The sequence below is a fragment of the Cornus florida genome, unplaced genomic scaffold (assembly GCF_030987335.1).
Source record: "Cornus florida cultivar Cherokee Brave unplaced genomic scaffold, ASM3098733v1 CherokeeBrave_3.0.0_Hap2_Chr02, whole genome shotgun sequence".
Taxonomy (NCBI): Eukaryota; Viridiplantae; Streptophyta; class Magnoliopsida; order Cornales; family Cornaceae; genus Cornus; species Cornus florida.
In genome coordinates this window covers 5,565,475-5,579,517 of record NW_026775572.1, presented here as the reverse complement: position 1 = coordinate 5,579,517, position 14,043 = coordinate 5,565,475, and the positions used below count along the sequence as shown (strand labels likewise).

Below are 14,043 nucleotides of genomic sequence, written 5' to 3'. Positions count from 1 at the left end.
ATATAATTTACAATTTTAATCTTTTTAAAAAATTTCTAATGAATATCTATTTTTTTATAATTTTATTTAATGAGAGTATATTGATAGAAAAAATATAAAAATTTTCATTCTTTCTATTTTATCCAAACAAAATAAAAATATCACCTTATTCATCTAACACCTTCCCTTCCCTTCCCTTCCCTTCCTTATGTTCCATCTATTCCTCCCACTCTCTCTTTCATCTATTTTTTCGTCCCTCCAACCAAAACATTAATTTTTTATACTGCTCCACCACACCAAAAGTTCACTTTAAGTTTAAACTGATTAACAATTTAAAACCTATTATCTTATATAAAAATAATTACATACTCAGAATCTCTCCTAAAGTACGTTATTTATCCAACCTGGATTTACTTCCAACAAATTATGGGGCTATCTACCTACCTAAAAAAACAATAATTATGGGGCTATCCGGGCAATTTATATACTCTATATATATATATTTTGTTTTCATATCACCAGTTTGAATGCTTAGCAGACTACAGAGAGCATCGGGGATCTTGTGATGAGAAGTTCTTACATTTTGGGTAGCAGTCTTTTCCACTTCGCCTCTGTTTCAGCGTGGTGATGGGGGACGACTTTAGGGCTCATATGGTAAGTTAGGCCCGTCTTTATAACCAGAATGAAACGATTAATGAACAATTTCAGAGATTTGTTTCAGATTATCCATATAAAAATATATGTATGTGTGTATAGATTACAGAGGTGTTATAAAGATGTTTGATAATGGCAGTTGTATAGGATCCTTGAGACACTCTCAGCAATTTCTCCGGAGGGGTCACGTTCACCTCATAAATCGATCTCTACTTGAAAGGTAATCTCCCAGAACTTGTCCGTTTTAATTTGAAATTGCAAATATGTGATCTATTAATAATTTTTTCCCTAAGCAAGTGAGAAATCTATGATTGATGTTCTTTCTCTTAATTTTTGGATCTTCCAATTTAAGTATGAATGTTCTGAAATACTTTTTTTTATTTTTCCTAAATTGAAATATTTTTCTTTATTTCTTCCATAATTGATATTTCTCTCAATTCTCCTCTTATTAAACAAATTTTTATGTGTTCCTTATGACATTTTTTTTTTTGGATAAGGTCCTATATACATATTAGCTACCACTAAAAAAACATTCAGATTGATCGAATCAAAAGTGGTTTCAGTTCCTCCTCTGGGTGTTTGAAGAAATTTTCTTCAAAATCCACTCCTCCAATACTGAACCTTCTGCCAATTGCCTAAGACAATTATCCTCTTGATTTTCCTATGAGAATAAATTTCTCCTCACTCCACATATACTTTTGATTTTCCTTTATGTTTAATGAACACTGATATTTTCTTTCTTGTTCTCAATCAAAAAAGAAAATTAGATTCTTTCCTTTCGAAGTTATCCTGTATTTGATGGGGGTTGGTGAAATCAATTTTAGGAGAATGAATGACAAACTTGAAGCTTCACAAAAATAACATATCCGTTTTAAGTTCCCAAGCTTAGGTCACGTCTTTCTCTCTCTTTCTTCTGAATTCTCAGTCTCTCAAGAGTCTCAACAATAATCAAACTATTCATGAACAGTTTCAGAGAATTTCTTCCGAATCTATTCATTTATATGAATGTGTGTATGGAATGTGAAACTGGTATTGGGTTTTTTGTTGTTGCATTTGCTCACCATTTTGGGTAACTTTTGATAGCTCAATTTATATATATGTTCTATTTTTGAAAATTTGCTGATTAAACGTATGCATAATCAACTCAACAAAGCCTTTCTTAACTGTTTCACTGATTAATGGTGATAAGGTTGTATTTACCCAAATCTAAATGGGAAATATATAATTTTTCAAACCTAAGGAAATTGGATTTACTTCCAACAAATTATAGGGTTACCAAAGCAATTTTTCTTTTCTTTCATACTAAGAGATTATAGCTAAGGTTAACCCCAGTTTGAACGTTTTGCAGGCTTCACAGCGCATTGCGGATCCTTGAGACTCTCCAAACAATTTCACCGGACGGATAACGTTCACCTTATAAATCGGTCTCTTGTTGGAAGGTAATCTCCAGAACTTGTTCATTTTAATTAGAAATTACAAATATATGATCTATGATTCATGTTCTTTTTCCTGAGCATCTGGGAAGTCTGACTTTATGTTCCTTCCCTTAATTTTTGGATCTTCCGATTTAAGTATGATTTTTCTGAAATAATTTTCTTTCGTTCATCCATAATTTGATATTTTTTTTCACTTTTCATCTTATTAAACAAATTACTTTTATATGTTTTGTTTGAAATTGTTTTTCAGAAATCTCATATATATATATATATATATATATATATACTCCTATATATATTACCTACCACCAAGAAACATTCAAATTGATCGGACCGCAGTTCCTCCTCTGGGTGTTTGAAGAAAATTTCTTCAAAATCCACTCCTCCAATACTGAAGCTCTTGCTAATTGCCAAAGACAATTATATTTACGATTTTCCTCTAAGAATAACTTTCTCCTCACCCCATCTATACTTTTGATTTTCATTTATGTTTTACTGAATCAAAAAAGAAAATTAGATTATTTCTTTTTGAAGGCTTGGTTGTAGGGAAAAAGGTTTGGTTGCCGTTGTAGATTCTTTCTTTTCAAAGGCTTGGTTGGTGTCGTAGATTCTATCTTTTTGAAATTACCCTTTTGTGATGGTGATTGGTTGAATCCTATTTCTCTTGTGAAATCGATTTTAGGAGAATGAATGACATAAACTTGAAGCTTCACAAATATAACGTATCCATCTAAGTGCCTAAGCTTATGGTAAAGACCGGCCATGATGATCTTGAATCTAACAATAAATCTGGATTGATGGGATAAAGAAAGACAAAACAAATAAAATTGATTTATTAAAATGAGAAGAATGTGATAATTCATAGCAAATAGTTTATATTAATAAATTTAAGAGACATAAAATCACACTGTCTTAGCTTAATGCTAGAGTTGTCATCACTCATCGCCAGAGAGTACATAGCATGGCTCCAAACCGTGTCATATGCCAAAAGAGAAATATATAATTTTAATAGATTTGAGTTTAATACATCGTAATGCATATATTTACTTTTTATTAATATATATACATTCATATTATGCTCGGAGAGTTCCGAACATATTATCAAACACACTTAAAATAATTATATAATTTGAACTATAACAAACCATTTAGTCAGGCAAAAGAACGAATATCTGAACAGAAAGATATAAAAATCCTACATTCTTCACAGTTTGGTTTGTCTAACAAGGATAAACAGAGAATAGAAAAACAAGAAATGAAATGATTATGAAAAAAATCATATATCCATCAGGCTGCAAAAACTATCAACCGAAAGATGTAATGATATGAAAAGATTCTTACATAAGTACATTATTTCATGACAATTTGCAAGTAAATGAAAGAGGACTTATGTGAATCCCGCCTCTTTCTTACAACTTGTTTCTTCCCTTTTTCTTTTTTTAATTTTTAATTTTTATTTTTTATAACTGAACAATTTATAGCTCTTATGTTTGTTGTCCTACTTCTTTTATTATTTTGCTTTTAAGCAAGGACTTTATGTCTTAATGATGTGATCACATCAAGTGATGATTGGGGAGAATAGTGATACATAAAACAAATTTTCATTTATATTATACTCCAACCTATTTTTATTTCTTTGAAATTATGATTTAAAATTTGTGACCAGACTATCAATATTGTTTACAACATCGCACTCTATTTTGTAACGTGGACAAAAAATTATATTCCTCTATTTCTTTTAACAATTTAATGCTCTGCAAGGCCATGTTATTTATCTATTTAATTGTTTATTTTCAGTTATCAGGAAATCAGAAAAGAGAAGATGCAGAGCATCAACTCCAATGAAGAAGAGACATTGCGAGTTCGAAAATTAGAGATTACAGATAAGAGCAAGGGTTTTATAGAACTACTGCAACAATTAACTATATGCGATTCTGTTTCTGACAATGACTTCCAAGAAAGATTTCAAGAGCTCAGTGCATATGGTGACAACCATGTTATATGTGTAATTGAAGATGATAGTTCTAGAAAGATTATTGCGACTGGGAGTGTGTTTATTGAAAAAAAGTTCATAAGGAATTGTGGCAAAGTTGGGCACATTGAAGATGTTGTGGTTGATTCCAGTGCTCGGGGGAAGCAATTAGGGAAAAAAATTGTTGGGTTCCTCATGGATCATGCTTGTTCAATGGGTTGTTACAAGGTGATCCTTGATTGCAGTGTTGAGAACCGAGCTTTTTACGAGAAATGTGGTTTCAAGGAGAAAGAAGTTAAGATGGTGAAATATTTCATATGATGAGTGAACTTTTCTGGAGATTTACAATGCAAAATTGGTTTAATGTTGTTGGTTTTTTTTTTCTTATTTGTAGAGGTCTGCTAATTTCATAACACATAAATGAATCAGAGTTGTTTTTGTAGGCACAAACCCCAGCTTTTAATATGATCCATCAATTTCAGATTGGCAAAGGAACCTGTAGAATGCTTCATTCAGTATTTATTTTTTTCCTCCTTCAGGTATTATCTGTGGATTTGTACTATGATGACCAAGTGTGTTTTCATAGGATCTTCTAGGATTTTACATAAACTAACCCTACTTACAGATATTGTCCAACACTATTTTCGTTCCAAGAGGTTAATTGACATTCAATCTATAAGCTGCCTTGTGGATTATTTTCCTCAAAATTTTCAAAATGAATATATTTATCAAATGTACCATTCATTTGGGTAAAAGCTTGGCAGTCCAAGTAATTTGCCTCTTTTAATTAAATGTGGATTTTTTTTAGCTTGCAGGTCCATGGTACAACATTACAATATCATCATAAAAGAAGAAAAATGCTTACACAAGTACATTAAAAAAGAACAATCTTTCATCAATGATCATTACACAGTTGTTTCCTCAACTTAAACAATAATACGGGCCCCCTCCACATTTTCTAAATTGAATAAATAAGGACATTTTTGTCAATTTGAATACTGAAATACTTAAAATACCTTTAAAACAAAAAAATAAAAATAAAAATAAAAAACACTGATTTAAGTTTTTAATTGTATATTAAGGATATTTTAGGGTTTTTATAAAAAAAAAAAATTGCTTAAAATTGACCGGTGTTTTTTTTTTTTTTTTTTTTTCTCACTCTTCCATATTGTTAATAACTTAAATGTGTTACTAGTAAGTGTTATTAATGTACTAATATAGTATAAATAATACTGAAAACTAAATAGTTATAATTTGTGAAGTCAACAAGTTATAAATTATCATGAAATAATTGTTATGTTTATATCTAAATTTAAAATTTGTTTATTTCAAAAATGAATAATTATTTATTTCTCGAGGGACGGTATTCAATGGTTGCATTAAAGTAATACAAAGGTCGGTTGATTTCTCTTCCTTTGAGGTTTAGAATCCAGCCAAAATTTGGGCCTCGGTCATAGGGCCGATCTTCATATTTGGTTTGAAATTTGATTTGGGCCAATCCATTTAGAGCACTTCCGACAACTCTTTATGCTTTCCTTTCTCTTTAGCCGAGTAACATTCTCTCCTTCCTCTCTCACCAACAGTATCTCTCGGCGGCAAAATCCTATAAATCTGTAAGTTTTCTCATCCTCTCTCTTGTCAGATTTGAAAGTTGTTTGTTCAACAATTTCTCGACCTTATTCATGATGAATCATTTATGGTTTTGCTTATTGATTGAAGATTTACCTGTATGCATGGTCCTGTATTGATAACAAACCCAAATCCTCTTTGCTTGGAATTTGTCAGAACTTTGTCGAGAAAATTTGCAAATTTGATAATTGCTAACCTCAGATGTTTGATTCACTGGAAGTTCGGAACCAACATGAGGTAGATTGAATTCCGGGTCCATGAATGAGCGATTGACCTCTGCAGCTTCCCAAATGTGGTTAAGAAAATCACCAATTCAGAAAACAAAATTATTGAATTTGCTTATGTTATTTTACTTTCAAAATGTTGAAAGCAGTAGGCATTACTAAACATGATTTTACTTTTTGATTCAGTTCCAATAAATTAAAATCACATTTGGGAGAAGGCAGAAGCAAGAATCACTTCCTGTTAGTAAACAGCCCTAACAAGTCCTTCAACTCCTACTGGTGATTCCACCTCGAGAAAATGAGAATTCACAACCTACGAATTACTTCAACTTCTTCAGACCTCAATTCACTCTTCAAAACCCTAGACTTTGCATCCAATGCTACCAACAAGCGACTCAAATTCATTACCACCATTATGCCGATCTACAGTATGTTTGTTTATACCTCCATCTCATCTGTTTCTTTGTTTATATATATGTGTGTGTGTGTGTGTGTCGTGTGATTGAAATCTTGAAACTTGGAGCGCAGGACCTCAAGGGCTGTCTATCCGATGTGGAGTTAGATTTCGTCCTTGCATTGACATACACAAGGTTGGTCTTCACAAGTTTTAAATTTAATGTGTCAATTTATGTATGAGAGTGTGGGTTATTCATTTATTTCTTTGGAATATCTGGTTCAGTTTAATGTGAAGTACTTGCTTGTTTGATGATTCAAATTTTTGAAACTGATATATGGTCAGTTCAAAGAAATCTACTTGAATAGTTGCTTAACTTAAATCTTAGGTCTTGACACTTGAGGTTTAAGGCGTCGGGTTTGCACCTTTCAATTATTTATTTATTATTTTGATCGAAGGTAGGGGCAGGCATGCAAATACAGTACTCTTGATATTCTGTCCAGTTTGTGGACAGCTATGCCGAACATGAGACTTTTGGGTTGTGCCTGAAATATGGGTTTTCATAAAGTTGATAATAAATTTCATTTTGGCTATATGCCCTTAAACTCTTCATTTGTTGGGTGGTTGTAATTATTTTTGAAACTTGATCTCAATTGTGGGTGAAAGAAACTCATTGCGGCCAATTGAATTAAAGTTTTTGTTTACAAACTTAAGGATGTTTGTTTTCATGGTTACATTAATTCTATTTAGTAGTTAAGTATTGCATTGCTTGGGAAGTGATGTAAGCTGTTTGGTGGCAAACTTTTAATCTTTTACTTCTGGTAGCCACTACAATTATTGCTTTGATTTTCTTGTTTGAAATGTATAATTGATTTTTCAGGGGAAAGTGAAGCAAATTGTTGGGTCTACCCTTTGGGATTTGAAGGACGGTGGGTCAACTGCAGTGACCAATTTTGAATCAGATAAATCAGCGGCGGAGTATGCAAATCTGTACAAAGAAGATGGACTTACAGGTGGTCATGTAATCATGATTGGTGCTGATCCTTTGAGCAAATCTGCAGCCATTGAGGCATTACGTGCTTATCCTGGTATGCCAGTCGTTGCTGTTTTTTGCTGGCAAAATCTGTTTACTTCTGAAACATTTTCCCTTTAGGTTTATGTATATATTTTTGATAAGTATTTGCCCATAGGTTTATATATATACTGATATAATAGATTGGCTTAGATGCCAGCTGCTACAAATAGGGAACAAACTGTAATAACAAAAAATTAAAGTATTTTCATTTGGTTATTCTTGTTATTCATAAAATGCAATGTGATCTGCAATGAGTTGACAATTAGAAGTATATGGTTTTAAGTTAGTAGAGAAGTATATTTTCATATTTTGTTGGCCATTTGTCACTTTCTTACAGGCCATTTGTCAATATATAAATATATATTTGAATATTTTATTGGTTTGAACTTGAAACTTGTGGGATTTTGATAGGAATTCTATATAATTATTTATGTGATGGCAACTAATTTTTGAAGTGGCTTGGGATTGTTTTATCTCTATATGATAATGCCCATGGAATTGGAAAAATACCTTTTATTATAATTTGGAAGTAGCGGTAAATTTACTTATTTGTAAATTTAATTAGTTATTGATTCTTTGAGGAATATATTTTTAGGCTAATAAATCAAGTACTTCACACTTAAGTTTGCATTTTTTATTGTAATTGTGCTTGCATAGTCTCTGGTATTATGCAGAAGACCCTACTTATATTCTCGGGGAATGAAGCTCTTTCTTGGGTTTCTTTTATGTTATTCGTGCTTAAAATTAATTTTGAATGGATATGAATTTCAAGTTATATTCTGCAACCTATATTGCTAACAGAAAGAGTTGGTGCATTCAGAGTGTGGCTATCACTTTAAAGTTTAAACTCTTTGGTTGATAATATGTCTGAACTTACAGATTTTTCCTCTGCTGAACTTACTGTGAGGTCTGGCAACATCTAGGTGGTTTGCAAGTTGGAGGTGGCGTCAATTCGGAAAATGCTTTGAGTTACATAGAGGAAGGAGCCAGCCACGTCATTATCACATCAGTATGTTTCTAATAATCATTTGTTGGAGAGATACATTTTTTATGCAATGTAATGCAATATTTTTTTATTACCATTTAAAATTTTCTTTCTTTCTCTCACTTGTATTTTATGTTCAATATACAACCATAAAATTGGGATACAAAGAGCTACTAAGTCATCATTGCCTAGTTTTATGTGTTTTTACATCACGAATATGCAATATTATTCTCAAGTGATGAGACAGCCAGGTGGGCTGACTATTTAGTGATGGAACTACTTTTATAAATCAAATCAGGATAGAGGTTTTATGCCAACTGATCTATGGCTTGTTGACTGTACCAGGGATACCCTGTGCTCCCAGAATATGGTATAGTAAGCATCCTCTATAGTTTCTTTATGGAATCCATTTGTGTGCATGGTGGTATATAACTTGCTGTCCTCAGATTAGTTGTATTCCATCTCACAGATCAAATTGACAGTAGAGTAGCTTCAGAGTGTAAAACCTGTAAATCTGTAATTGCTCTATTAAATATGTGTGAAAGCTATAATTGGAGAGCGAGAGCTACCCTAAACTAGAAGCTTGATTAGTTTTTGCATGCTCGGCTTTTGCCTTATTGGTGTGGACAAATAGATGGAGGAAAATTAAAATGACCTTTGAGAGGGGAGGGAAGGCGTCTTACGTCTGGACATCACTTTTTCCCTGTAGATTCTTCTTAGTGATATACTTTACAATCCACGAACAGTGCTTGCATTTATAACATACCAATTTTTTAGTATTATTATTATTTTGTGTGTGTTTGTGCATGTTCTTGTTTTTCTTTTTCGATTTTTGGGGATTGGACTTAATGAATTTCCTAATCCACGATAGACTTAATTCTAAAAGAAATTTCTGGGCATGACTACATTTTAGTTTATATATCTGTTTTGTAGATAAGGTTGCATGAGAACGTATTTTCTTTGAATTTGGATTTACTCTAAATGAATAACCCTCATGAACTAATGATTATTATGAAAACTTTCATTATCGTAAAATTTCTTCTTGATTTCACCTGCAGTATGTATTCAATAATGGACAAATGGACCTTGGGAGGCTTAAAAAACTTGTTGGTGTTGTTGGGAAACAGAGGCTTATTTTGGATCTTAGTTGCAGGAAGAAGGTATGGACATTTGCTCTAGCAATATGAATTATAGGTTTTCTTGCAAGGTATAATATGGAAAGGTTAAATTCGGCTGCTCTTTCTTGAAACTTCTACATTTTAAGGCAATTCAATTTGAGAGTTGAATGAAATTTTTTAGTATATTGCAAAAGCACTCAATCAATTTACATATCTTATCTGCATTCTTAAAAAAAATATATATATAGAAAAAAAAAAAAAAAACTTAGTTGAACTCCATTATGCATGGGTTAGCAAGGTTTTGAGGTGAGGTTTTTGTTGTAATCTGAGTTGATTCATGATTATCTGACATGCCATTTTACACAAAATATATACTAGCCCAAATTTTGTATGTTGGTGACACAAGTAACGATGTGCAGGATGGTAAATATGCCATTGTCACTGATAGATGGCAGAAGTTCAGTGATGTATATCTTGATGAGAAAATATTGGATTTTCTTGCCATTTATGCCAATGAATTTCTGGTCCATGGAGTTGATGTTGAAGGGAAAAAGTAAGTTCTACAATAATCTTTAGTTTATTTCTTTTCTTATTACCCACAGAGTTTTTAGAATTTTGTTGGTTTTGTTCTCAGGTTTTATTGTCTAGTAGCTTTCAGCATTTATAATTTATGATAGCTTGGACATCAATGATCTTTGATAACTGGGATATTTTATCTCATAAACATTAACAGTCAGAATATGCTCCTTGCTCACCATTTCACTTCTTTCTGTTCTGCGGAATCCAACCTTTTAAGGTTCCGTCTTTTTCTTTCTTTCTTTTTCTTTTTTTCCTGGCAACCTTTTGAAGGTTCCATCCACAGTATCTTTATTTGAAATTTTCTGAGAGTCAATAGCTTATTCAAATGTGGCAGATTGTCTTTCCCAAGAGGGGGTGCCTTGACTTTGGAAGAGATCATTTCCCTTCTCTGAGTTTTCTCTGTATTGATCTTCTTTATGTTGTTTTGTTAGTTCTTGCTGTTTACCAGTTAAAAGAACAATAATGAAGGTTTAATATACTTACAAGTGTCATAATTATTTAAAAGTAAATGAAGAATTATTAGCAAGCACAGGATGAAATGGCTGAGAACCAATCTTGGTCAGGAATAAAATTCAGCACTTCAGCGCTAAAAAAATGTGGTTTTTCACGTGTGATTATAAAAGAATGGTCCTTCGACTAGAAAACAGATTGCAATAGATTACGAAGACAAGGACATTGATTCGGAGTTCGAGGAAGATTCTGCACGTAGTTGGATTTTAGCTACATTGAATGTTACATGGATTGTTAAAATAATTTTAGGAAAATTTAAGTAGTTAGAGAGAGTTGCCGTACAAGCCTCCTGATCTAAGAAATCTGCAACAATCTTCCAGCCACAATGAGACATACCGGGCCAGCCATACTGTTGTCAGTTGTTCTGACATCCCTGCTTCCCAATTGCTTATCATTGCAGAAAATATTAGTACCTTGTTTGAAGTCAAACTAGTTGATACCAAATACTAACCATATTGTTGATGACCGCGTCACGATAGCTGATTAAGTGGCGCCACCTCTGCAACATAGGCACAATTGGCCAGTGCTGGCGTATCCATAATGGATTAGGTATTCTCGAGCTACCTATCCGATAACTGAACTCACTGGCCGAGGAAGGGGTCGCTACCCTTCCTATACTGTGGACGCTCCCCGCTCCAGTCGGATGGGCTCCTCCCCCCCCTGGCTTGTTCGAGGACGCTCTCTGAAAGAGCGACCTCGACTAACCTGTTTACATATTTCCCGTCTCGGCAAAGATGACCTCGGGATAAAATTGGGATAGGACCCTGCGAGGTCATGAAGGCAGGACCTTGAAAGGGACCTATCCCCACCGAAGCACGGGAATCTGAGGACATGTGGATAGGTGGCTGAGATCCAAGGGCTCGCCTCAGCCCGAGGCCAACACAAAGGGGAAAGGATATTTGGTACCTAAGCTCGAGCAATGAAGGATAAGAAACGCATTAATTGCGAAAGACGTTTGATAAGACCCGTATTAATTAGGAAGCGCCGTTACCTCCTTTGACCGGGGGGCAAAGCGCCGCAGCCCATCCATCAACGTCTCATCCGTCAGAAGAAGAGACCATCAAACCTTTGGGTAAGAGCGGGCTCAGCTAAAGAACCAAAAGACATTGACCGAGGAGGTAAACACTATAAATAGGGGTGTTAATCAGCCTTTAAGACAGAACCACCACATTAATGGCTATTCTCTGATAAGCTCGAGCTCACATGGTACTGAAGTCAGCCTTTCCTTTCTTAATCCACATACCTAGGGAATCCCTTGTGTTGCTTGGATCTCCACTTAGATACTGATCTCAGACTTCTTGGCTTACGTAGAGCGATCTCCTCATCCTACTCACTAACCATCATCAACACATATCAATTAATTTTTGAGCAACTTTTAAAGTGTAGGCTATGCGATTAAAATCTGATCTGGAAGCTTGCATGTACAACTTATTGGACCTTTTTTCGGATGTTAGAAGTGCACTCTAGTGTCCTGTATTAGCAAAATGTGATTTGCTTCCCCCACTTCCTGAAGTTCAGTTGCCAATGAAAGTAATATTATGTGTACTGTATTTGTATTTATACAAAGTTCAATGGTTCCATTTAAATCATCAAGTTGACCTGGTTTTCTACTATCTATCTGTTTATTCAGGCTTGGAATTGACGAAGAGCTTGTGGCATTGCTTGGCAGGCACTCACCGGTACGTAAACATATTATTGTTGATGTTCCTTTTGATGATCTTGTTACTCCCTCTTATATTTCATTTCTTTTTTCTCCAAATAAGATTGCACAGGTTGTTACATGCGTTCAACCAAACCATTCTTCATTTGGTTTATGCACTAAATACACTAATTTCGCGTTTGGGAGCACCGAATCGGCACCTTGGAGTTGGAAATACTTCCACTGCCATGGATTATGTTTATTTTGACAATAAATGCCGATTCTTATATGATGATTTTGTTGGTTTAAATGAAAGTTGTGATCCTGCATATGGCTGCAAACTATGTTTTATTTGGCGTCCATTAGAGATGGAATCCAATTGTTTGCAGCTATCTGTGAAGATCATTGTATATTGTGATGTGACGGAATCAATAACGTCACTAGGCATTGATATATGGCCATATATGCATACACACTAATTTGATCAAATTGTAAATTCATTGTGATTTGGCTGTCAGATTCCGGTGACATATGCTGGTGGTGTCACAGTAATGGCTGATTTGGAGAAGATAAAAGTTGCAGGGATGGGACGTGTTGATGTTACTGTAGGCAGCGCCCTAGATATTTTTGGGGGCAACTTGGCTTATGAAGATGTTGTAGCTTGGCATTTCCGGCAGGAGGCCTTAGCAATTTAGCATCTACAAACTTCCCTTTTGTGTAACTTCGTGGACCCAAAAAAAAATAAAAAAGGATTAAGATGGATATTGTACTTGACTATTATTTTTGCCCCCCCCCCCCCAATTATTTTTAATTGAGTACTCCTCTCAGTGTCATAATTTTTTTTTTCTATTTTTGTGGATAAAATAATTTCAACAGAAAGTCTATATGTATGTATGCGTGTATGTATATATGTGTGTGTGTGTGAATGAATATCACGGAGAGCGTCAATCGGAAGGAGGTCGGATGGGGTTGTAACTACTTTTTTGTCCCCACTTTGAAACGAATTATTATATTATATCGGGGGTAATATAGACATTTTAGCACTATTAGTAGTGGAGTACGGACGTGCTACAATAGTGATGTCTTTCCAATCAATTAATCAATAAATTATGGGGTATAATTTTTGCAAACTTAAAAATATTTTATTGTCAAGGTAAATAGAAAAAAGAAAAAAGAAAAAAGAAAAAAAGAAATTATGGGTGAGAGTGGCTTATTAAGTGGCCAGTTTGTATTGCTTGCACGATTGGCGTTGGCTAAGATAGGAAAGCAAGGATGGGGAAGAGTGTGAACTGGTGACTAAAATAGCATCAAGATTCAAGATTCAACAAAATCATGATAAGTCAATGAGGTCTCTCAAAGTGGGCAACTTATTTACTTAGTTATGCTTGCTTAGTGGAATTACAAAATGGAACTATACATCTCCCACTCAACATCCAAAAAAGGGGCTATAATTTTTTTTTATTTTTCTCCGTTGGGGAATGTCGTCATAAGCTTGGGCATACATACAAATTTAGGATGCAATCTTGAAATTCGAGTCACTCCTGATACCGTACAGCTTTAGACATCTATTTTTAGTACTAGAAAAGTGACTATTATTGGAAGTGATCACCCTTATAGCTTCAAATGAAACAACTATGGGCTTCTTCTAAAGGGACTTGGATCCCCTCTAATCATGTGGTGCATTCGGTACGTTCACCAACACACCAGCATGAAACTGTGTTGGGGCTGCACGTTGACTCACCAAAATGGTGCCGTAACGTTTGGTACACCGAATGCATCACAGTATCCTTCCAACCGGAGGGGATCCTCTTCCCTTCTACAATGAATCTCTAGAGTTTTTTTTTGTCGT

The 14,043-nt window shown here is 34.2% G+C and overlaps 2 protein-coding genes across 10 annotated transcripts; both read left to right on the top strand.

Moving 5' to 3' along the window:
• The first annotated feature begins 222 nt into the window (after nt 1-222).
• On the top strand, nt 223-4,532 carry LOC132293284 (glucosamine 6-phosphate N-acetyltransferase-like). Of its 3 annotated transcripts, none has more exons than XM_059790709.1 (4): nt 223-633; nt 781-853; nt 1,982-2,072; nt 3,867-4,532. In XM_059790709.1, the coding sequence occupies exon 4, from the start codon at nt 3,892-3,894 to the stop codon at nt 4,360-4,362; it is 471 nt and encodes a 156-aa protein (XP_059646692.1). In that variant the 5' UTR covers nt 223-633; nt 781-853; nt 1,982-2,072; nt 3,867-3,891; the 3' UTR covers nt 4,363-4,532. The 3 variants fall into 3 exon arrangements, with proteins under 3 accessions (XP_059646692.1, XP_059646690.1, XP_059646691.1); XM_059790707.1 differs by having other exon boundaries at nt 773-853; XM_059790708.1 differs by having other exon boundaries at nt 736-853.
• A 1,034-nt stretch (nt 4,533-5,566) lies between these two features.
• Nucleotides 5,567-13,080, top strand: LOC132293283 (1-(5-phosphoribosyl)-5-[(5-phosphoribosylamino)methylideneamino] imidazole-4-carboxamide isomerase, chloroplastic). 7 transcript variants are annotated; one of them, XM_059790703.1, is made up of 10 exons: nt 5,571-5,654; nt 5,827-5,907; nt 6,081-6,322; nt 6,423-6,484; nt 7,169-7,376; nt 8,287-8,372; nt 9,407-9,508; nt 9,886-10,019; nt 12,186-12,234; nt 12,713-13,080. In XM_059790703.1, exons 3-10 carry the CDS (start codon nt 6,193-6,195, stop codon nt 12,887-12,889), a joined length of 948 nt encoding a protein of 315 aa, XP_059646686.1. In that variant the 5' UTR covers nt 5,571-5,654; nt 5,827-5,907; nt 6,081-6,192; the 3' UTR covers nt 12,890-13,080. The 7 variants fall into 7 exon arrangements, with proteins under 7 accessions (XP_059646684.1, XP_059646686.1, XP_059646685.1 ...); XM_059790702.1 differs by having other exon boundaries at nt 5,827-5,962; XM_059790700.1 differs by having other exon boundaries at nt 5,827-5,965.
• The last annotated feature ends 963 nt before the right edge of the window (nt 13,081-14,043 follow it).